The 23619-nt window shown below is 41.9% G+C and overlaps 1 protein-coding gene across 2 annotated transcripts in view; it reads left to right on the top strand.

The window, feature by feature from the left end:
- Positions 1 to 2883: 2883 nt before the first annotated feature.
- AP3D1 (adaptor related protein complex 3 subunit delta 1) overlaps positions 2884 to 23619 on the top strand; it is a 400132-nt gene continuing 379396 nt past the window's right edge. For both annotated transcript variants that reach the window (XM_086947180.1, XM_086947179.1), the window contains exon 1: positions 2884 to 3235. In XM_086947180.1, coding sequence (XP_086803306.1) covers positions 3140 to 3235 — 96 coding nt within the window. In that variant the 5' untranslated portion in view covers positions 2884 to 3139. The remainder of the gene's footprint in view (positions 3236 to 23619) is intronic.

Genomic DNA, 23619 nt, shown 5'->3' with positions numbered 1-23619 from the left:
TTGGTCTATTTTTTTAAACAGTCACATTTTCTGTTCATACATGTTGGTTGGTGTGCACAGTAACTATTGAAGTTGGAATATCAATGCTAATAAATATTGAAGACAAAATATCAAAAACAAATATTGGTTTCGACTTTCTGTATATAACACCACATATATGTAACTAAGAGGTCCCTACATCATCAAGGTACGTAGATGTGGAGTTAAGAATAGTAAATCTATACGTCCTACATGCACTTACCCTTTGATATGTTGTCCCTCATCATTCTTTCCTCATTATTCTTGTATGTCAATATTCTTCCTGTTGATATTCGGTTGTACAATCATGCATGTTTGCTTTCTGCTGATTTTCTTTACCCAGCTTCACTACACAAAAGTACTGCACACTTGCAATTGTTTAGGTGATAGAAGGGCTAATAGTGTGATGTTCCTTGTTACTTTTCAGATAAGACATTCAAGGATAATCGCCTACTTGGGCTCTTCCTCAAAAGAAGGGGGAAGCTGACAGGGGTATGGGGAGTATAAAAACACACTTAGGGCAGTTTACATGAAAAGTACTTGTAAACTAAAGCAGTTGCAATGCTGGGGCACAAGGTGACACCTGTTGGCCTTGTTCAGGGCACAAGTCCTAAAAAAAGAAGTGGGGGGACGCTCCAAGGTAGGTGGTGTCACCGGAAGTGACGTCACGACAGGAAGTGATGTCACTAAAGGTAGTCAGTCCCCTCTCATTACAGGGAGTCCAGCTTCACTTGGGGGGCCACGTTGTTAACCCACTGTGGAATGTAGCGTCATTGTTAATGAACAGTTTACTTTATTTATGTGATTGGATGAGCCATTCAGGAGAGAGTGTCACTGGCAGAGCCAGGGTACTTACGTCACCCAGGCCCATGCATGAGTAGCTCGTCAAGTCCACGTTTTCTCTTTGCAATTTAGGACATGTAATAGTCCAATTGTATAACGAGATCGCTAGGGCTACAATTCTGATAATGCAGGAACTGGGTGAACAGCTCGCACCTGGACCTAGGACATTTTAGAACTACCTGTTGGTAAAATTAAATAAAAGACAAAGTTGGTTAATCTTGCCATTGTATCGCTGCATTGCTCCAGACACTGGGCAGACAGTTTGTGGTTTCTATTTCCAAATCGCTTTTATCTGGGTGTCTTATTCCAGTGAGTTCATTGGAAGAAAATTTCTCCAGAAAATGCCGAAGGGCCCATGTTTGTAAAGGCAAGTCCCAGGAATGGATGTATAGCACAGTTGCCGCCTGGCATGGAATGGGTGCGGCGTTGCTGTGGCTGGCAAATGTATTTCCTTCCGTGGTGACAGAAAACGAATGCTTTGTTCTGCAGGTCTAAAATAAAGGTTTCAACTGTTTTTGCCCTTTGCGTCTAATGTATGTAACCCCCAACCAATTTTATGTTTTCTCACAACTCTCAAAAAACCTGCAAGTTCCAGAACAAGTAACTTGTGCAAACGTGTAAGCCCTCTTGGGCGGCCGATAAAGTGTTAACTGCTGCTGAAAGTGCCTCTTAGCGCACGCGCAGGTGTGAAAGGTCGCTATCGAAATTATTAACCGCTTAGAAAAGAAACTGGAGGAGTCTCCAAGTGAAAAGAAATGGTTTCCCATCAGTCTTGATGTCACGCATTTCAACCTTCAAATAGCCAACGTGTTACGGTAGACCTCAGAGTCACCTGCAGGTAATTGGTGATCGATTCTTTTGAATAGGTATGTAAGTTAAGTTACTTACGGGCCAGGGGGCCCATAACAAAAACACGCAGGTTTACCCCCCTTGGGGAGCGGTCGGGCAAGTACAGTGCGGGTGCAGAAATGCCAACGGCTCTCTTGGGATAATTAAATGTACTAAATTGCATCGAAGTGCCATGTATGAGAGTTTCTTCTTCACAGCTTTTGGGCAGGGGGGATGGCGTCCACCCGATAAAATAAGTGGGGGGACGCCGTCCACCCTCGTGGTACCCCGACTCGAGCCCTGGCCTTATTTGGACTTTTGAAGGGGGAACGGAATTGAATTAGAACTTGTTTATTCTTCCGACTCCGGTATTTTAGTTTTGTACTTCCAATTATAAATGCACACATATAAGAACGAAGTGCAGAGAAAGAAATCTGGAATTGGTGAGTTGAATACCCCTTCTAAAGCATACCTTGGGAGTTCTGCAATTCGATTACCAAGTAATAATTATTTTGTTGCTTTGGCAAACAAATAATTTCATACATATTTTAGTTTAGCTCGAACTTCATCATTTAAAAGTATCACCAAATAAGAATATAAAAGTTGGGAGAAATGCATTCGTTTTTCTCATCACTTGACTACAATCAGAAGTTTATGAGCACTGACATATGTTCATGCATTGTAGATTGGCACGTAAGTCACTGAAAGAGAGAAGGGACTGCTGAACCAAGTGCCTTGTTGGCACCGAAAGTTAATACATAGAGAACGAGTAGGCCATCTTTGAAATGTGGGGTACTTACTAACTCTTTGCAGTTAACAGTTCATTTTGTGGCTATACGGCATTGGTTGTAAGTGTCTTAATGTAATATGTAGTACAAGAAAATATCCTCTATTGACCTGTGCGTTTTTAATATAGTCCAAACATTTTAAGGTCTGTTCTCTTTAAAATAATACTGGCGGCCATCTTGAAACGGTTGGCAAGTAGTTGAATGCCGCTGTAAGTGTATTAATATTGGGCCAACATTCGCGCTTTATATTTATTTATCTTTCATACTTATAATAGTCGATCTGTACGGAGAAGTTCTAAACATGCAGCTGTTTTCGGCGCGGATAATTTGTTCATTTTGTTGTCGATTTGTAAGCGTAGTCCTTTCTTGATGTCGACGTCTGTCAGAAGTTGTCCGCTTTCGCTTTCCACCGAGCTGTCACCTGAGCAGACGCCATTTTCTTTGCCGTTCGGCTGCTGCTGACGGGAGGTGTTGGGGGAGTGGTAGTGACAGGAGCCGTATCCCCGTGACACTCTCCGGTGCGGCATCCTTTACACCCGGGATGTGAAGCCACCGCCAGCCTACCGCAGCCTCTCACCCAGGGCTGGAACAGCACAGGACCCTGTTCCCCGGACCATCCCCTCCGGTGCACCGTACGGACACCCCCGGGGGCGCCCTCAGACATGGCTCTGAAGATAGTGAAGGGCAGCATTGACCGTATGTTCGATAAGAACCTGCAGGACCTGGTGCGGGGCATCCGGAACCACAAGGAGGATGAGGTGAGCCCACACCCCTGCCAGCCCATCACAGACTGGGAACTTGTCAAAATGCAGGCAGTACCCACTGCTGGGTAACCAGCCCACTCATGAAGGAGGATAGCAAGAAGATCCCAAACACACACCACCCACCGCACTCCACCCATTCACCCAAATGTTCTTCAGGACCCATGAGCAGAAAAAGACCCTTTCCCAGAGTTCTACCCCAAGCCAGTTACTGCCCAAGACAGAGCCCCCCATCAAGTGATGGGACGAGAGCTTCTCTAATACTTAAAGCTCTTCAAACAGCCCCACCAACACTACAGGAGAACTAGCACCCGCAAAGAGGTAAGTGACCACTCTCCACTCAAGCCCATCCATCACATGAGTACCTGAATCCCCAAGGACCAGGGAAAAAGATCCTCCCCACCAGCACTCGCTCAGTTATTCTACAGTAATGTCAACAGGTGAAAGGCAAGGAGCAGGGCGTGGGGAAAAAAGTGCCTTTTTATCACATCCAGTGCCTGCCAAACGCAAGGAAACCTGGAAACAAAAAGATGATGTGGTAAGCCCACTCCCTATCAAATCCTCAACACCTGAAGAAAGAAGCGCAGGATCATTACAAAGCCATACAGATTTTGCTGGATCCCACCACCACCCCTCAAAACCTACTACCTCCACTCTGTATTTACCACAAAAGATGCTTTCCATGACCTTAAGTAGGATGTGGTTATCACACCTCCAAACCCACCAGGTCTAAAGGAATGTGCTCCTGTCACTCACATTGGGGCAATAATCCATTTGCTATCATATCTGACGTCTCTTCCTACTCTTTGCATGTGTGTTCATGCACACACACCCTTCAAGAGTACATACATTTATACCCATGAAAGACAATTAGCCTTGACAATAAACACAGCAGTACCTCCTACCTGTTAACTACTACCAATTCCAACCACACTGTTAAAGGGAAACACAGGCTGCCGCTCCAGCACACTTAAATACCCCCCAACCACTGACTCTGTAAGGCACACTTGTGGCCACCCAGTAGCAAGAGAAGGAAAGTGGAATATTTGTCTGATGCATATGTATGTTCAGTAATTATGTGTTGCAGAAAAATATGCTTACATCACTGTGTGCATGCCTCGTCCACCAATGCTGCTGTCAAATACAAAAGAAATGTGTTCACTTGTGAGCATTTGAATTCAAAGATAGACTATGATTTTTTCGGGGGCAGTAGTGTAGCGAAGGTTACCAATACAATTATCTATATAAAAGTAATTTGACCTTTATTAAAATTAGGGGCCCTTGCCTAGTAGCCTTAGAAGGGGAGTTCTCTTTTAAACAAATATATTGCTATTGATACTTAACCAATGGGACTTTAGTGTTTCTACAGAACTACCTCTGTTTTAATAGGACAAATAGATTAAAGAGTCTAATCGTTTTTACTCTTTGGTTTAAGATGCTTCTTGTACATCGGGTGGAAACTATAGAAATGGAAAGGCAGCATAAATATATTATTCCCTATGTGTCTTATTGTATGTATCAGCAATTTGGTACCTTAAAAAGTGGATCTTATTCACCAGTAACCCTAGGTTAGAGCTTTTGGCAATACCTCTGACGGTTGCATAGCATTTTGTTAGCCTCTGTTGGGCATTCTCTGCAGACAGATTGGTTGTCCATGGAAGGATTTAGAATATAAAGAGCTGTTTTTTCCCTTTACACTGTTTTATTGCGTGTTTGAATCATTTACCATCCAAAGTCTTTTGAAAGGCTAGCCACATAATTATTTACCATAATGCAATTCTGTGACTCAAAATAACAAGTGTAAGTGAACGCTTTAAAGCCTGTCAGAAACTGTAAGGCACTTAAGGGTTACGTCTTTATTCCTCTTCTGCACTTGCTTGTATCTGGCATCTTGCCTCTTATAGTGAAATTAGAATCTTACTAGAAAAGGTTTATTGGGATTATATTAAATCAGTGACTGGTAGCATGTTTATGTGAAAATTGGCAAGCGATGTGCCTTGTATGGTGTTTTACTAGCTGTGCCCGCCACTTATTCTGTTTTCTATTAAATATCTCTAGCTCAGCATCATTTTAATCCTAGCAGAACTTTACTAAAACTCTGCAATTTACTTTGTTTATTTTTTTCTTAGTTGTTTGATGCGATGTTGTGAGTTAAAAAAACAATCAAATGATGATGTTCTTGAACGATACATTTGTGGTCTCTTTGCAAATTTCTTTTTTCCCTTAGAAATATTTCAGATTTGGTGAATTATAACCAGTATCTCATTAATCGGTCGGACCATTTCCTCTTAAGCGGTTAACTTAGATATTCATGTTAAGTTCCCAATAATGTGCTGCATGCTTTTCACACCAGTGCATTGTATTTTTCGTGTATACCCTTTTCTGTTATTCTTTAGAAAAAATCATTGCTTTGCATTTTTTTTATGATCTTTGTACTTCAAACACAACAGAAGAGTCTATCATGTACTATGTTGTTCATTTTCAATAATGAAAAATAGTTAATCGGGTTTCTAGGTCAGTAGAATTGTTAAAACAATGAAAGAAGTCCTACTCCCAGCAATGTGAAGACTCCTTGCTTGTGATTCCTCATGCTGCTGCAAGAAAATTCTCTAGACGTGATGAATTCATTAGTTGAAGTATTTTAATGCGAACCTTGTTGAGTCTTAAAGTAGTATGAACTTACAGCTTTGAAGAACTTTGTAGATCCAAAAGACGCGGACCGTTAACTAAATTCAGATGCCTGTTATTTGTTTTGTGTTGTGCTTCTGCGGCAGAGTGTAATGTTTTCATGCACGAGAAATTGCCTAGATTATATTTTCAGTTTTCCAACATTGGGTTGGTTTGTATCCATCTAAATGTTTTTTTTATGTATATGTGACAACTTTTCACACCAGATGTAACTATTTGATGTTTATTTAGCTTGCTGTATGTGGTAAGGATATCTTGCCAACTTTCGAAGGGATAAGCAATGGGCATTTCTCCAACCTTCACTGAAACGTCCGCCTCCTCCACCAGCCCATCCAGCTCCGATTTCTAAAAGTGTCATTCTTGCTAACTCTCCCAGCCACGTGGGTAACTTTCTTTGAAGTTTAAAATACACCCGCGTCCTCACCGTATGTCTCTATCTCTCTTAAATAAGATATAACGGAAGGACATTGCTCGGTTGTTTTATAACTAGGTAAAAATATTGCGTAAATCCTCTACACACAGTGGCAAAAATATTTCTGGAGTGCAAGGTTGTTTTTCTGAAATTTCTAGACGAGTAATGAGAGGCTCCGAGATCCGTAATTTGTCTCGCAAGGAGAAACACATTTCTTTCATAAGCACATTTAAAGTACAATATCAACTTTGCTATTCTCAAAATGTCACTCCTTTTTATCTGAGAACGAATTATCTATTCATAAGTCTGAAAACACTTCACTTGTTGCCTGTGCCTTGTAGGGCCAAGCTGCTATGCATCGTGCATTAGGCATTGTTGAACAGGGCCGGGCTTCCCACAGAAAGTGGTTCCTCACTCCACTGACAAGAACTCTCTGATAGACATTCTGCCATCTATTGTTACTAAATAGCACTAAAAAACATTGTGACAGGATCGTCGCAGTTTAATTCCAAACGCTATGGAACACTACTATTCTGTCCCAGATGGCCTAATTGAACTATCTTATCTTTTGATAAATACTGGCAATTTAGCTTTTCAGTGGCGCATTGATTGGACGATATGATGACTGCATGATTTTGAATGCTGGACTGGGCCAAAGAAAAAGTAGCGGCCCCCTCTTAGATTGATCCTTTCTGTTAACCTTGTGCTCCACCCAACATTCCGAGTGTCTAACCAGAGAAAGCCGTGTGGACGAGCTACCAAACTCTATAATCCCTCCCGGATTATCATTACATGTACTTCGGTGACCATGTCCTTCTGCGTTCTATTTATCTATGTTTACTCTGTGTCCACCTAATAAAATACTCCGAAGTAGCCGCACTGCAATCTGGTGTAGTACACAACACCACAAGTAAATAAACCACCGTTTTCAATAGTGCATTGCTTATAATTACAAAACTGAACACTCTGAAACAAGTGTACGCTTGGTACTTAAGTTGGAAGTTGAAATGATATTGAGAGTGCATTGTGGTGAATCTAACCACATACAACTGCCATTTAAACCTGTTGAAGTCACTGGGCATTAAGATTACATTAAAGCATTTTACTTTTTGTGCTTTTGGAGTACTTGCATATAGTATTTTGGAAACTGGTCAGGGTGGTGTGTGTGTTTTTATTGTCATTGGGGCAATTAAGAGGTACGGTGGCACACTCTGGAGAGTGTGCTGATTCAGAGTGTACACAAGTCTCGTGGCATATATGGAGACACTCCTTAAGGCCACAGCTGACTATAAACTGAGTCCGTATATTATTAACCTGACAGGATAACATAAAATACCAGTACATGACTGCTTGGGAGGATCAGAGCATTAGTACAAATAACTTGAAAGCTGGATGGAAGGGATAATCAGTGACCCTCGGTGCAAACCCAGACCAAGAAAGTGTCAATGAATCACACATGTAAATGGTTGTTTTTCAGATGGCTGCACCATTTTGTTATATTCTGTGTTACGAATAGCCATGCCTGATGTAGGATAGAGGATGCGCAGGTCATTCGTTCCACCATGGAATGTTCGGGGATACAGACATTCTGAAAAGAACTGCAATGCATCCTCAATTCAAATAAAGTCTTGGAAAAGCTCCCAGTGGTGTCATTGGGTTGCGTTTTTAAAAAGTTTAAGAAAGCCAAACTTATAGTTAATGATACTTGCAAGTGTGACTGCACTTAACACAGGTGTCAATACTATGAACCAAAGGTCTTGATGGTACTCGACTTTTTGCTGCATTTCTGAGCTAGGTATAAAGATATTTTGGCTGCATTTCGTTCGTATCTATTAAATTTGAAGTATGCAGTCTGTAGACCTTCTTGAAAACGCGTTTGAATCAGATGACCTGATTCCCTGCAGTACACTGTGCGCCTTCTAAATGAGTTAACCTAGTTATGCTTCAGGTTCGGATATTCCAGAAGTGAGGAAGCACTAGTGAGTAGGGTGGGACTCCATGAGATCCCACCAGCCTAGAGACCCCATGCCATCTGGGGCCTGTCAAGTAAAGGCCACCGCTGAAGGAGAGGTTGCGTTTGTGGTGCATGATGCTCTGTACCAACAGACTATGTAGATTATGCCAGGCTTTAGCAGGTGTTTAGACAACAGGACACTAATAGTGGAGCATAACACTTGGGAAATAATTAAAGGAAGGTGATGTATGTTAACTAATAAAATACACTTTCCCTGGTTGGGTGTTTGTGTAGAAAGAGATCTAATGAGGGAGAACATTGGACTGCTCTTTGTTTAATTAGTATTTCTAGCACTTGTTTTTCTGAAGCTCGATGATTTATTGCATGCAGTTATGTGCCAGGCCAGTTGAAAAGCCTACCTCTTGCAGCTCTTGGTGCCACATCTATTCTGCACTGTATTATTAGCTGCTGTTGTGATCAACTTGATGTGTCTTGAGTTTTCAGCTGGTGTTTAGTTGATGGTTTTAAAATGCTGGATCATGAAGAGAACAGTCTATTTGTTCTCTTACAAAGTGTGAGGTGGTGAAAGCATAGGGAGCATTGCAATTCATTGGTAATACAATATTGCTATGATCTGTCTGCCAGGTACTCATTTACGGGTGCATCATCCCCATCTGTGGACATCCTGGCCCTTTGAAACCAAGTCTTTAGAAATGTCCCAATTTCTAACATGCCCTCCAAAAGAAGCTTTGTTTTGGTCAAAAACAGAAAACACAATGCATGCTGTAAAGCAGTGCCGATTGAAATCCCATGGCATGTTCTAAACTCTTTTACTCTTTGGAATAAGGCCATTATTCCTAAAAGGAGAAAATAATAATGGCGGATAAGGACCAATCTGCCCAAACATCAGCCCACTGGCCTTTACTGTAATGCTCAGATCATTGACATCAACAGAGATGTGGTGCAAGAAGACAGCTTGATATTGTTGCTGCTCGTTCTGAAGAGGATATTAAAGTGACCTTACATCTTTTCATGTACTTGAATCAACAGCTGCTTAGAAATTATGCAACTCCCATCCTCAAAGAGAGAACTAAAATACTTGTGCTTCAAATCCTTACCTGGAGCACTGCTGCTGGGATCCGTAGTTGGAGCTTCTTTTCGGATGCTGACAGGTTGGCACATATCTGTCGGGTGTAATGTGTATGAAGTGAAGCAACTGTGAGGATCGACGTTGACTCGAACCGCCTCATTAATGGCTTGAATCAAACAGATTGTTTCATGTGGCAGGTGTCAAAATATTTGTCATCAAAGTGGTTCCTTGTTTGAGGTCCTTTTTTCTGATTTACGTTTTCCAGCTATCTTTAAGGCTCATGCGCCAAGTTATAATTGGTGGATTTTAATGTTAATATAAAATAATGTAACGGCCTCTGTTTTTTTTGTGCATAACTTGTCTGGCCTTTTGACAGTTCTAACCTGTGTACATTGTATTTGTCTTCATATTCCACTGATCTAATTGACAAGCTACCAAACACTGTATTGAAAGTGCGATATTCATTGTGCTTTAGTTTGTTTTCTAGTGCAAAAGTAAAAGCAGTTTAGGATGAAAAGAGCAACCCAACAGACCCTGACCCTTGAAAGTTATTGCTTCATTTCCAATTGGAGGGTGCTCCACTATATCAAATCAGATTTTCTTATGGAGTCCTAAGTTTCAACGAGGACACATACTCCAAGAACCTTGGGTTAGTCATGACCCTGGCTATAATCGCATCCATCTATAAAAGCTATCATTTGATAACCTCATTCATCAGAGGCAATCCTTGCATGTAAAATCTCATCATGGTTCACTTTAGCTGCCTCATCTCTTAATTCTCGGTTCCTGAACTTTCTGCTATGATATTACTGCTTACCATCCAGTTATATGGACCAGATTAGTCTCTCCTATCTCCTTGTGCTCATCACCATCCAGCTAACCCCTCCTCGAGTAGTTGTCCCACAAGGCTGTTCAACTTTCTTCTGTTCTCTCTTTGTGGAAAAAACCTACTGCTTCTGACTTTATCACTTTTATGCTGCTGATAAAATCCCATTTTCTGCATCTAATTCCAAACAACTGACTGGCTCACGATCCTGTGGCCTTGGATGTCTCTCCCCTATCATGCTCAACTCTAAAGACTGATGTTGTATACTTTACTGCGTCTTCTGCCCCTCTTGTATCGCTCTTCTGATATCTTGACACCCTGCCTTTTCGATATCTTGACACCCTGCCTTTTTGAAAGAAAGCAAACCCCACTTTTCAAACTGACCATGTAATTTGAATCCATCATGAAATTCTTGGATACAACGTTTGTCTCACTGACCTTTTATTGTTCAGTTGCTTCTCATATTGTTCTAATTAGCTAGGCCCATAATAAGTAACAGGCTTTAAAAGCTTTTACACATTAGTCCCTCAATTCCACAGTACGTGGTACGCTTGGAGCTCGGTAAACGATCTGAAGTGAACGAGCATCTACTCTGTCCATATACAGCTGATGTCAAAAGGAGGGAATTGGAAGGCTCCACGTTGGATTTGAAAACTGAGCTGTGAAGTTTTATAAATCATTAAGCTTACCAACAATGTGAAGATTTGACTTAGTAGGAAAAAACGTAAACTTAAAGGCACAATCAGGCAAAAAATACCTGAGCAAAGCTTTGTTGAATGCATCCAACCATTAGTGAAACTAAATTTAGGGACTGATGTTGCTCGGTGCATTTGTAATCACGCATACTTTGAGAAGTCTTTCATTTACTTTATAATCATGTGGAGCTGATTCACAGTGAAGGAGTAAGAGCGCGGTTGGAGACGTAATATGCTTTACTTGAGCTCCCACAATGCCTCATTCCAGAGGTTAATAGTCCACAATGAGTCTATGCATCCTTGGAGTACCATTGGCAACCTTTAAGGATATAGCAGGCCAGTTTCCTTAGTGGTGTTGGAAGAGGCAGAATTAAGAGCAGTTGGACTCAACTTAAAAGATAAAGCCCTCAGGATCTCATTGAAAAGGAGTCTTAAAAAAATGACTTTCAATACGGAAACAATGCTTAAAAAAGTGAAATGTGAGAAAAAGAATACGGCCTATTTATACAAAAGTCAGAGGGGATCTTCATTTTAGAATTGGATTGAAGTAACGTTCATTTCTATTGGGAAATGTGCAAAAAGTTCACAAAATTTCAAAGTCTCCTTATGGGATGTTTCAGTATGACCACATGTTGGTGATACGTGTTGAGTGGTCATGAGTGACTTTAAGTGGGTGATTGGACCGGCTTAAATTTTATCTTCACAAATAGTCTATTAGAGTTGTTCAGTTTTGGTTCTCATGTAGGATCTCCATAGTATTTCAAGAGCGTACATTCGATTTGAAGGGTTGTATCGTCTCTGAGTCAAAGTTGCTCTTTGCCTCGTTTCCTGTGCCAGAGCCTTAGTAGTTTAAAGTCAAATACACTTGTATTGATTGTTACAGTATCTAATGTACACCCCATCAGGTATTTGTGAATGGATATGTAGCAGAGTAACCTGGAATTCATGAAGACTTCTGCAAATACTTCTCGGAAATTGCAACAGCTTCACATTATTGAGAGGAGTCCTGAGAACGTCCGAGAATTCTATTATAATCTGAAAGCTTCTGTATACTTAGGCATAAGTCAAAACATTACATTTCTGTCTGTCTTTTAATCATTGGTGCCTTAGTTTGGGTAAAAGGTTGTGTGCTGAAGGTAGTGTTGTATGTCAAAAGGCTTTCCTGCAGCAAGCAACTTTAACATTCCAAAGTTTAAACACTCACCAAGCTTGAGAAAGTTAACTCCTGCAGGTTAATCCTGTTGTGTAGCATAAAATCTAATTCATTATGGTTTTTTTGGTTTTTATATTTTTTTTAATATAATAATGTGTTGACCCTCTGCCATGGGGAAGAAGAGCTTTATAACATTTTGTAACCAGCCTTCCATATACTGAGGCGGAAAAGAGCAGATACTTTGTAATGTACATATATATTGTAAGAAGTAACTTTTATGCCTGTTTTACGTTGGGATATGTCATAATTAAAAATATCCTTAGAAATAAAAGGGGCAACCCAGGGACCTGGGATGGACAATATTTAACAAAGAGGTGGCTCCTTTGGGGGAAGTGTAGCCTTTGACTCCAAGGTACAAATACCTTTTAACACATTTAACACAAAGTTATACATTTATTTTATTTTGTTGAATTCATTTTTTGAAATTTTCTGTTCGATTCATAACATTTTGAAACAATTGTAAGGTGCTCCTAGAGAGTGATGGCACAGTGAATGTAACTAGTAGTGCAAAAAGTGCTTACGTGCTATGTACAAATGTATATACCTGTGACTGATGCAGATAGTGGGATATTTCGAGTCAACACCCGTGGAGAGAGTGTTACTATCCACCATCAGTATATTAAAAGCGATCCACATGTTATTTTGTCGATGTTTCGACTCCCCCAGGTATGTGTTATTCAAAACGGGGTCATCATCAGGACGAAAATTAAAGGTCACCTGAAGCTCAAATTAATCAAGCGTGCTTCAAAAATTCACATGAGCCCATCACGGCCCATTCATGAAGGACACTGTATGTCGGAGACTGCAGAAATGCAGATTTGAAACGCACTTGTTTCAATGATTCCCGGGTGACACATGCACCTTTAAGATGCCCAGGTCCCGGCTGCGATGGGCTCATGCGCATATAAGATGCACGCTTCATTAATCTGAACTTCGGGTGACCTTTGCTCCTTTGAACAGCCTTGTGTCGCGGCTCCAACGGGCCTACATAAAAGATTCAAGATATTCTGAGGATTAATCACCCCCTTGACTGTGAGAGTAGCTGCTCCTAACAATTGGTGTCTCCTGTGTAATTTTCGTCCTGATGATGACCCCGTTTTTTAATAACCTATACCTGGGGTTTTGATACATTGTTAAAATGTCAACGAAATAACATATGTGGATTGTTTTTAATATATTGATGGTGGATAGCAACACTCTCTCCACAGGTGTTGACTCGAAATATCCCACTATCCCTATCCGCCGCATGTATATACTTTACGCACTTTTTGCACTAATAGTCACTTTCACTGCACCGTAACTCGCTAGGAGCACCTTCCAACTGTTTAAAAATTTAGTGAATCGAACTGAAAATTTCTAAAAACAAGTTCAGCATTATTAAAAAGATAACATTCAACTACTTGGTTCTGAAACTAGCATGTGTGTCTAGCAGTTGTGTCCTTAGGCTGTTCGGAATTCTATAAAGGAGGCAGACAGTTGTATATTAGCAGGGGGTCTGCCTGTAGGGGTCCTCCCCTGATGGTCTTTTCAACCTTTGGTCACATTTTCCTGCCACTCACCATATAGTATATGTTAATGATTTAACCATTTCTACCATTGGAGTTCTTGCTCTTAGGGTGACTGCCTTTTGCCTTATCCAGAAAAGACTTGCATTCTAGTGCCATTTTTGGTGGGCCTTTACTTTGACAGTGCTTTTTCCTTTCTATTCTTAATTATCCTTAAAACCTCTTAAAACTTATTTGTGTGCTTAAATCTTTGCACCATTAAGAATCATTTTTTCCCTGTGCTGTAGGATTAAAATGGGTTTTAAGGACACCTAACTTCTAGGAAGCATCTGTTCCATTATATTAAAACTATATGAAGTGGGTTATTTTTTAATTTAATATTTTTATAGCAAGCGTCCACGTTTAAGCAACACATTTTTGGGGAGAGTCTATTTTTATTTTGTGGTTTTCAATTAAAAAAATATAGCAACAGCTTGCCAAGGTCGTACCTGTTGGCTTTGTCAATGGATGTTTCCAATGAGAGTTAGCCATACAATAATACAATAAACTGTGTACTATCTCCGTATTCCTCTATTGCTCCGCATTCAATATGGACTAAATAGCGCTTTTTAATTTTATTTTTTAACAACTTTTTTTCTATCAGTTTTGCAAAATCTCTACGCCCCATACATTTTTGGGGACTTGAGCAGTTCTACACATTGTGGAGCCTCACTGACATGTCAATGAAAGGAGGACACAGCAATGCCTGAGCAAGTTGTCTGCATAACATTACAAAAGTATTATCATGAGTGATTTTACTCGTACCTCCATATTAACCAAGCGTCCCATTTTAGCTGTGCTGTCGAAGATGAAATCTTGACTCTTATGGGAATATTTTTAAGTTTATGGTTTCTACTGGGCGGGATACAATGTGCCTTCTGTTCTAGATAGCTATCTTCGCACAAGGGATGTGTAAAGTCAATGGCATAGTGCTACCTAATGCGACTTCTCAGCTGCATTTAAGTAAACACCTTCAACTGTAAAGTGCTATATGTCATGGACAGCACCCCGGCTGTACTGCATTTACCATAACGACGCATCCGCAATAACCCAACACGAAAGTTCCATAATCACGGCCTGTAGATTTCCTAGATCAGGGAAGCTTCATTATTCTCTGAGCATCTGACAGGGATGACTTCACCTGCCAAAGTGAGACTCTGCTCTTTTGCCACCGGGTGCTTCTTTTGCTGCTTCTTGAACCCACGACTCACGGCCCCCGCTTCGCGGGCGCCGTTCGAGTGCCTGACATCTGCGGACTCTGTCAGCCTGTAAGGAAATCGACGAGGGAAGCTACAGAGTGCTAGGGACTGCGAGGACCAGCGGGCGCTGCGGAACTCAATTCGCCTCAGCTGGCCCTCTTCCCTCCTCCTCCCGCCGGATTCAAAAGCGGAGGTGTAACGCAATAGTCTGTACCTGCCAAAGTGAGACTCTGCTCTTTTGCCACCGGGTGCTTCTTTTGCTGCTTCTTGAACCCACGACTCACGGCCCCCGCTTCGCGGGCGCCGTTCGAGTGCCTGACATCTGCGGACTCTGTCAGCCTGTAAGGAAATCGACGAGGGAAGCTACAGAGTGCTAGGGACTGCGAGGACCAGCGGGCGCTGCGGAACTCAATTCGCCTCAGCTGGCCCTCTTCCCTCCTCCTCCCGCCGGATTCAAAAGCGGAGGTGTAACGCAATAGTCTGTACCTGCCAAAGTGAGACTCTGCTCTTTTGCCACCGGGTGCTTCTTTTGCTGCTTCTTGAACCCACGACTCACGGCCCCCGCTTCGCGGGCGCCGTTCGAGTGCCTGACATCTGCGGACTCTGTCAGCCTGTAAGGAAATCGACGAGGGAAGCTACAGAGTGCTAGGGACTGCGAGGACCAGCGGGCGCTGCGGAACTCAATTCGCCTCAGCTGGCCCTCTTCCCGCCTACGTGTAGTATAATAAGGCACTGATAGACGCGCCAGCGGGACGCGCCCGGAGCTAAGCCCGGGCAAAGGGCGGGCCCTCTGTGGCCGAGGTAGGCCGGGCTGGGCCCCGGTATTTTGAATCTTGCAAAGCGTTTATCAATGTCAATAGACTGCGTTATTTTAAGTCATACTAGTACATAATTCTTAATAGAAATATAGGCTCGAATGAGGTGTAGGGTTAGCTTTTCTCCCATTTACATTTTATATTTTTGGTGTGTTTATATTCTTCTTTTTCATTTACTGATTTTATAAGTCCGGGGGTATTCTAGTTGGCGTATTTTAATTCTTAAGTACTATGGAATCTAAGACATTACGATCCGGGAAGGTTGTTATGGAGACCCATGGTACGGTTCATGGGTCGAGCCTCACGAGGAAAAAACAAAATGTTAATGTTATCTTGAAAGGTCAGACGCAATTGACACAAATCTGGGAGAAAAGCTTGAATGGATCGCTTGAAGCCCCTAGAAAAGATGATAAAGATCCACTACAGCTATTAATTCCCTGTCCCAATAAGATGGAAAATAGTGAGGTGGAGCCTATAGAGGCAATGAATAGGTCACTAAGTCAGACTAGTGGGGCAGTTCCTTCAATTGTTTCTGAACTCCCGATCCCTGGTGTCTCCCTGCCAATATCACAAAATTTGTTACATGACGATCACAGGGGGAAGGATATATTGGAAGAAGTTAAGGGTGATGTCTCCATAGCTACTAGTATTGATTTCGAACTTTGCGGAAGATATGTGGATAAGAACTGTCTTCCTGCTTCAGTAGTTAATAAAACACCGTGTGGAGAAACTCCTTCTGGTCTGCTATTATATAGCAGTACCCCCTCCATTAAATCCACAGACAATTTGTCACCGCCAAGTAATGAATATTCTCCTCATTTTAATTTATCAGGAATTTGTCCCCTTACATCTACAAGTTACCCGAAAAATGACAAACCAATTTCTGATTCACTTATAGCTCTTGAGCATATTCTTTCTTCCATATTACTGTTAATGGGAAAATTTGCTGTAAATTCTGACTGTATTTTATCTTCAGTTACGGAAATTTTACAGGCACTGTTAGCACAAAATGCAAAAAAGGCTGAAAATGTATCTAAGACCCCTGACTCCCCACCTAATCTCCCGCCTGTTGTACTTCAAGAGGTGGTTTATCCTTCTGAAGGGAGAGGAATTGCCCCTTTGGGATTTCCTATAGAAGTGGTGATCCATAAATCCCCTAATAAATGTGCCTCAAATGCTCTCCCGTTGAGTATGGAACCATCTCTAGCTGAGCAGGAAGAGGAAGTCGATGAAGCAGTTCAAAAGGGGGTCAAGATCTCTTTCCCATTTTTGTGCATGAAACGAAGGACTCAGAAGTTCTCCTAGGGTCTCCTCGCGTTATCAAAAAGATAGCTAGAGGAAAAAAGGGGAAGCCTATACGCAGATACAAAAAGAAAAGACCCAGACAAATTATCTTTTCTAAACAAGTAATAACTGAAAAGCCAGTCACTATAGGAAAAGGGTATAGCCCATCTCCTGATAATTCGGATAATATGGATGGGGATGAGATCTTAAACGATACCAATGATACCCCACTTATTTTCTCTACGAACAGGGGGGTTTCAGAACCTGTGATGGAGGCTGCTGTTGAGGTAACCTCGAATGGGGTGGTAGCTGGAATCACAAGTGAAATCCCTGTTTCCCTTCCTTTAAGTGTGGCTGTCCAACACTCCCCAATTATAACAAGAGTATTCAATCCATTAGCTCCTATCTTTTTGCCTCAGACAGATGTAGCTACGAATGTAATACATCCGACACTAAAAGATAATATTTCTTATGTGGATACGTTGACTTTGGATTTTCTCCCTTTACTTGACTCGGACTTAAGAATGAATAGATCTTGGCTACTTAGCTGTTGCAAAGAAATAGAAAGTTTAAAATTGGTCCTAACGAATGACATTGATCTAGTTTTACCTATAAGATCTACAAATGACCAACGAATAAGGGTAAAGTTTTACTCTAAAATAATTACTAACCTGGTACTTCAACATGCAGAAGCTTTCCAACGTAGAGGAATAGACGTGGTACCTTTTCTTAATAAAAATTCATCTCTCTCTTTCTCTGAAAGAAATATAAAATGGTCCTCTGGACAGGAAGATTTTCTTGTTGGTAATAATGACCTGAAGATTTGGCTCTCCAGAGGCAAACGAATGGTTTCGCAGGTCTTTCCTCTAGTTGGGTGTACTGAAAAGCCTCTAGCTGATGATGTTTCGATGTGGAATTGGTTACCGGGAGTTCTCTCAAACACTGCCTCGAGAAACCCACGACCATCTGCATATTTTTAACCAGTGTTTAAAAATAGTTTCTTGGAACGCTGCTGGTCTGTCTAAATGTCCGGAGAAACTTGATTATCTTTTTTCTTTGAATGCAGATGTGTATTGTATTCAAGAAACATGGTGTGATACTCTCCCCTATGGAGGGAATGATTACTTCATCCTTGAAGTTGCTGCAACGCCTTCTAAAAGGGGCCATGCTAAAGGCGGAATCGCCTGTTTGCTATCCAATACATTTCAATGGCAATTTTCTCATTACAAGGATGAGAGTAATTTATTCCAATCCATAACTATTTCTAACCTGGATAATAATGTACAAAGATCTTCGTTTATAATCTTAAATGCCTACATTCCCCCCGAAGACATTTTTACCCCAGTTTTAAAGCGTATGTTCACATACATAAAACAGTTATTAGAGGGGGATGATCCTCCATATTTAATATTGGTGGGGGATTTAAACTGTAAAGTCTCCAATACTTCCCTTGACATATTTAGAAACAAGGTAAAAGAAGAAGTATTTAATATTCCCCAAGCTCTCTTCCCTAATAAAATAAAAACGAATAAAAGGGGTAAGATTCTTCTTGGGGAGCTCAGTGCTGTGGATGGAATTATCATAAATGGCAGAATGCCCTCCGATTCCCCAGCAAATTATACACATGCCTCTATTAGTGGTGAATCCATTTTGGACTACGCTATAACTGATCTTGATACGTTCTCTTCTCTTAAAGACCTGGTAATCTCTCACACTCCGCTGAGTGACCATAAAATTATAACATTATCTATTTCACTAACTCCTCCTGAATCTGACCGCTGGTCCCTAAAGAATAAAGGCTTCTCTATAAATTGTCAATCTGGGAGATGCTACTGGGGTACCAGTCAGTACAAGGATGTGCAAAACATCCTTATTCAATCTCTAACTGAACTCGACTCTTGGCAAGGTAGGGAATTTAGGTCCCTCGAAACGCTTATTCAAAAAGTTACTGAAATGGCCAGGAATCGAGGAAGGTTTAGAAAGAAATCTTTCTTACCTAGTACTCTCTTAAAGATAAATAAAGAGATTAATAAATTGGTTAGGTTGCAGTACCTTAATAGATCAGGAGAGATTCGGAGACAGTTAGCTTTGGTAAAGAGAAGGAGGGTGAGATTGAGAGCGAAGATCAAAAGAGATAAAGAGGATATGATTTGGATCAATCTTAGAGAAGCTTCAAGGAGCAAAAATTCGAGAGCCTTTTGGTCCATCATTAGGCAAGGATGTGGTGTTGTAAAAACATCTACGCCGATTGCCATTTCCGAAGAAGTCTGGACTCAATTTGTGCTCACTCTATATGCTGCCAATGAGACAAAAGATGAGGCTGTGGTTCCAGACTGTAATATTGCTAACTCAATGGAATTACCCACTGAGGACACCATAGCTTCCGCAATTAAGAGCATGCGCTCGTCCGGGGCCATGGGTCCGGACGAAGTTCCCATGTCTATAATTAAGCAAGATATAACTACTTGGAGCAGGATTCTTCTTCCAGTGTTCCAGGCATGCTTTAAAAATCGATCAGTACCTGAGTCCTGGCGGGGAAGCATCTTGATTCCAATCTTTAAAAAAGGAGACCGTGAAAATCCCTCTAATTATCGCTTAATTGCGCTATTAGATGCGATAGGAAAAATTTTTGCCAAACTCCTACTAATATTAATAACAGACTGGGCATTCTCAAATAATATTATTCCTAGGGAGCAGACAGGGTTTCGAAAAGACCACGGAACTTTAGATAACCTAAGTATGCTACATGTAATCGTAGATAAATATGTGCGGGTTCGTGGTGGGGGCATATACGCAGCATTTATAGATTTCTCCGCAGCATTTGATAGGGTTGATCGGCCGACGCTGTGGAGAAAACTGATGCTGTTGGGTATGCCGAGATATTTATTAGACTTAGTTAAGTCTTTACATTGTAATACCTGGTGTAGAGTGTTACAGGGCGGAGAAAGGGGACTTACTCAAGCAATTCCCTCCCGAAATGGTTTAAAACAGGGATGTATATTGGCTCCCACCCTGTTTTCCCTGTATATGGCCGATTTACCTACTACAGTTGCTAAATGTGAGGGTCTCCCCCCAACTATAGGAGGGACTGCCATATCTATTTTAATGTATGCAGATGATATATTAGTTCTGGATCTGACCCCTAAAGGTCTCGCTAATCGTCTTCATACATTGAATAACTTCGCAGATAAACACTACATGAAAATTAATAGCTCTAAAAGCAAGATCATGTGCATCTTCGGTAAGAAGAAATGCAGATCTAGGAGCTTTAATTGGTCATTAAGCGGAGAAAAACTCGAGGTAGTCAACTCTTATCCATTTTTGGGCAAAATAATATCTTCCAATCTTAGTGAAAAGCCTCACATTGAAAATAATACGAGAAAAGCTATGGCTCATGGAATGGGTCTACGATCCTTTTATAATGCCACAGGGAAGAGGCATTTCTCGTCTTGCTTAGAGGTATTTCGCGCAAAGATCCCTTCCACCCTCCTTTATGGAATGGAATTGGTGGATTTAAAACAATGGGATTTTATGCAAAAAACGGAGGGAAAGGTATTGAGGAAAATTTCCTCTCTTAATTCAGCGTGTTCCACATCCCTATGCAGACTGGAATTTGGTCTGCGGAGCTGTTGGGCACAAGGTTTAGCAGCTTTGGTAAGGTGGGTAGCATCCCTGGCGAGAGCTAAACCAGGAACCCTACGCGAATTAGTAAAAATGGAGCTTTTAGGTAATTTCAATGAGTTCTCGCAGCTGGTAAAAAACTTCAGAAAAGCTGCTTTTTTATTAGAACTCGATGAAAGTACGCTATTTTCTCTTTCCCCATATGAACTAAAGTTTAAACTAAAAAGTAGGACCTGGGAATTGTGCTATAAGATGGATATAAGGGATCAACAGAAGTATAAAGAAAGGGAAGTCTTGGCCCTAACTTATATACCCAAACAAGCACAGCAATATACTGGGTGGAATATCCCACATGGTGTTCGGAGGGTATGGTTCCTCCTACGACACAATTTGCTTCCACTTAATACATTGCTTGCTAAATGGTATGGTGTGTCTCCCTTATGTAAGCTATGTAATTCTGCTGCTCAAGACCTTAACCATGTATTGTTTGTTTGCCCGATATTACGTCCATTGCGCAAAAAATGGATAAAACCGATTTGTCTTGAGTTGGGAATTCTGAATATAACAATGTTCCGTAATGCTCTGTATTCCCCCCCTAATGAAATGTTTTGTTTCAGACTTTTTAACTATTTTAAAGAATTTATGGACATATATTAATGTGAGTGGGAGATGCTGATGTGTGCATTATTCGGCTAATTTCTATTGTTTTCTTTTGTAGCTATATGTAATTATTTTTTTATTCTGTTATGTTAATATGTATGTTATTTTATGTGGCCCTCAATGAGAGCCAAATCATACAATAAAAACTTGCAAACTTGCAGACTTCACATTCAGCAACACGTCACGCTTTCGCCTACTGAAAATCTCACACTGCAGATGTGTTAACTAAGGTGCTTGCTAAGAATTGCACCCAGCCAGCAAAATGTCTCTTTGCAGTGTACAGCCTTTGATTTAACTAAACGCCCTACCCCCTAGTAGCAGAAGAATCTGGAGGCAGTTTTTATTGAAAAATTAGATTAAGGAACTTCGCTACTGACAACCTGATTGCATTAGTTCATGTGACTTCAAGCTCCATATTAAGTAATCACTTCCATTTCAACTGATGAGAATGTAGCTTGTACACCGACCGTATGATGGTGCTTTAGTGATATACGAGAGGTGGAGCGTGGACCTGTTGATGGTCGAGTGATGTACAAGGGGTGGAACATGGACATGCTGAAGGTTTAGTGATGTATAGTGGGTGAAGCGTGGACATGCTGAAGGACGATTGATGTACAAGGGGTGGAATCCGAACCTGCTGAAGGTCTAATGATGTACAAGGGGTGGAGCCTGGACCAGCTGAGGGTTGAGTGATGTACATTTGGTGGAGCATGGACCAGCTGAAGGTTGAGTGATGTACAATTGGTGGAGCGTGGACCTGCTGATAGTTGACTGGTGTTACAGGGTTGGAACCTGGACCTGCGGAAGGTCAGTGATGTAGAAGGGGTGGAGCATGGACATAGTGAATGATAGATCCCTTCCACCACTCAGGTGTTGAGGGTTGGATGGAAGGGGCTCATTCCTCCATCTTACTGCTGATTTAGCAGGTTCGCTTGCAATGCTTGAGTTTTCTTTGTAGTTACTCACTAAATTGGCAGGTGAATCTGCAGTTGAAGGATTGAATGGATGATAGAGTAGATGCATTTGAAACTGGTTAGTTTGTTGCTTCTTCTGAAGGACAAAAGGAGGTCGCCTTTGAATGAGCCTAGCAATTTTCCTCCTTTAAAAACATTTTGGAAAGACAAATTTATAAACAGCATCCAGAATCCACCACAGACAAGTTTCTGACTCCCTGCAGGTGAGAGCCTACGCTCTCTAATGGCAAGCAACCATGTCTGCTCTGACCAGAGGTGATGTCACCCTCTCCAAGCAGATTGTCTAAGTAATCATCGTATTAAGACAGAAGGCTTAAAGGCCACTGCCGCCTTAGATAATGTGACCACAGCTTTCCCAGACAGGGAAATCCCAGCCCATTCCTTGGGACCATTTGGCACCAGGACAGGCTGGAAATGAGATATGCAGGGAGGAGTGGTGCACTACCAGACCAGTCACACCCCTATAGTGTGCTGCCTGATGTCCTCCCTCTAGGAAAATCTGCCATCTTGGTGATGGCAGAATTAAAAACCGTGGGACAGGGTTATGTCCTTCCCACAAGAAGTGGACATATAGGGGCGTTGTGACCCCAAGGGGAAGTAGCCTATTGGCTACTAGCCTTCACTCTCCTTAACACCCCATAAATCTAGTATTTAGGGGAGCCCCTGACACCAGGAAAGCAGTTTCTGTTGACCTAAGAAGGAGGACACCAGAGAGCAAGAACTTAGGAGCAGCAACTGAGTTGGTGCCAACCCTGCTGGCCCGTCTGCTGTCCCTGACCGTTGCAACAAAGATGACTCGTCCTGCATCTGTTCTGCCTCCAAAAGCCTGGGAGGTCTGCCAGCACTTAAAGGAACAGCCAGCATCTCCCATGGAGTAGTGGAGCTACTTCTCTGCACCCTGCAGGAATCCAGGAAGAACTGCGAGTGTTCTGGGCCGCCGAAACCTCAACACTGGAAAGCACCACTGCACCTGTGCCCCCTAGCCCGAGTCGAAGTGGGGCAAAAGAACCAACAAGGTCCTGAGACCCACCTTGTGTTTGCACAAGCTTTACTCCCAGTCATTGTCTGCAGCCTCTTTGTACAGGTCGCCCTCAACCACTAGTGACTCCTACAGCATGGACCCAATGCCTAAAAGCACCATAGCGCCGAGCCCCGTAGCCTCAGTAGAAGTGGACCAACAGTGTCCTTATGTGCCCGAGCATCTCAAAGACTGAGCTTCCTCTGTGGGTTCAACTGGACTACTGGACTCCCTCCTACCCTGCCCAGCTTACAGCCTTTTTTTCCCTGGACCGTTTCCCACTGAACCAACGGGGCACCCAACACCAAACACCAACTCTGCATCCGGACGTCCTAGAGACTACCGAGATGGCCTGTTGGTCCTGTCTTAGACTTTGCCCCATGCTTAC

This window comes from Lissotriton vulgaris, chromosome 12 (genome assembly GCF_964263255.1).
Source record: "Lissotriton vulgaris chromosome 12, aLisVul1.2, whole genome shotgun sequence".
Taxonomy (NCBI): domain Eukaryota; kingdom Metazoa; phylum Chordata; class Amphibia; order Caudata; family Salamandridae; genus Lissotriton; species Lissotriton vulgaris.
Note: the sequence above shows the minus strand (reverse complement) of the source record. Positions and strands in the feature narration are given on the sequence as shown.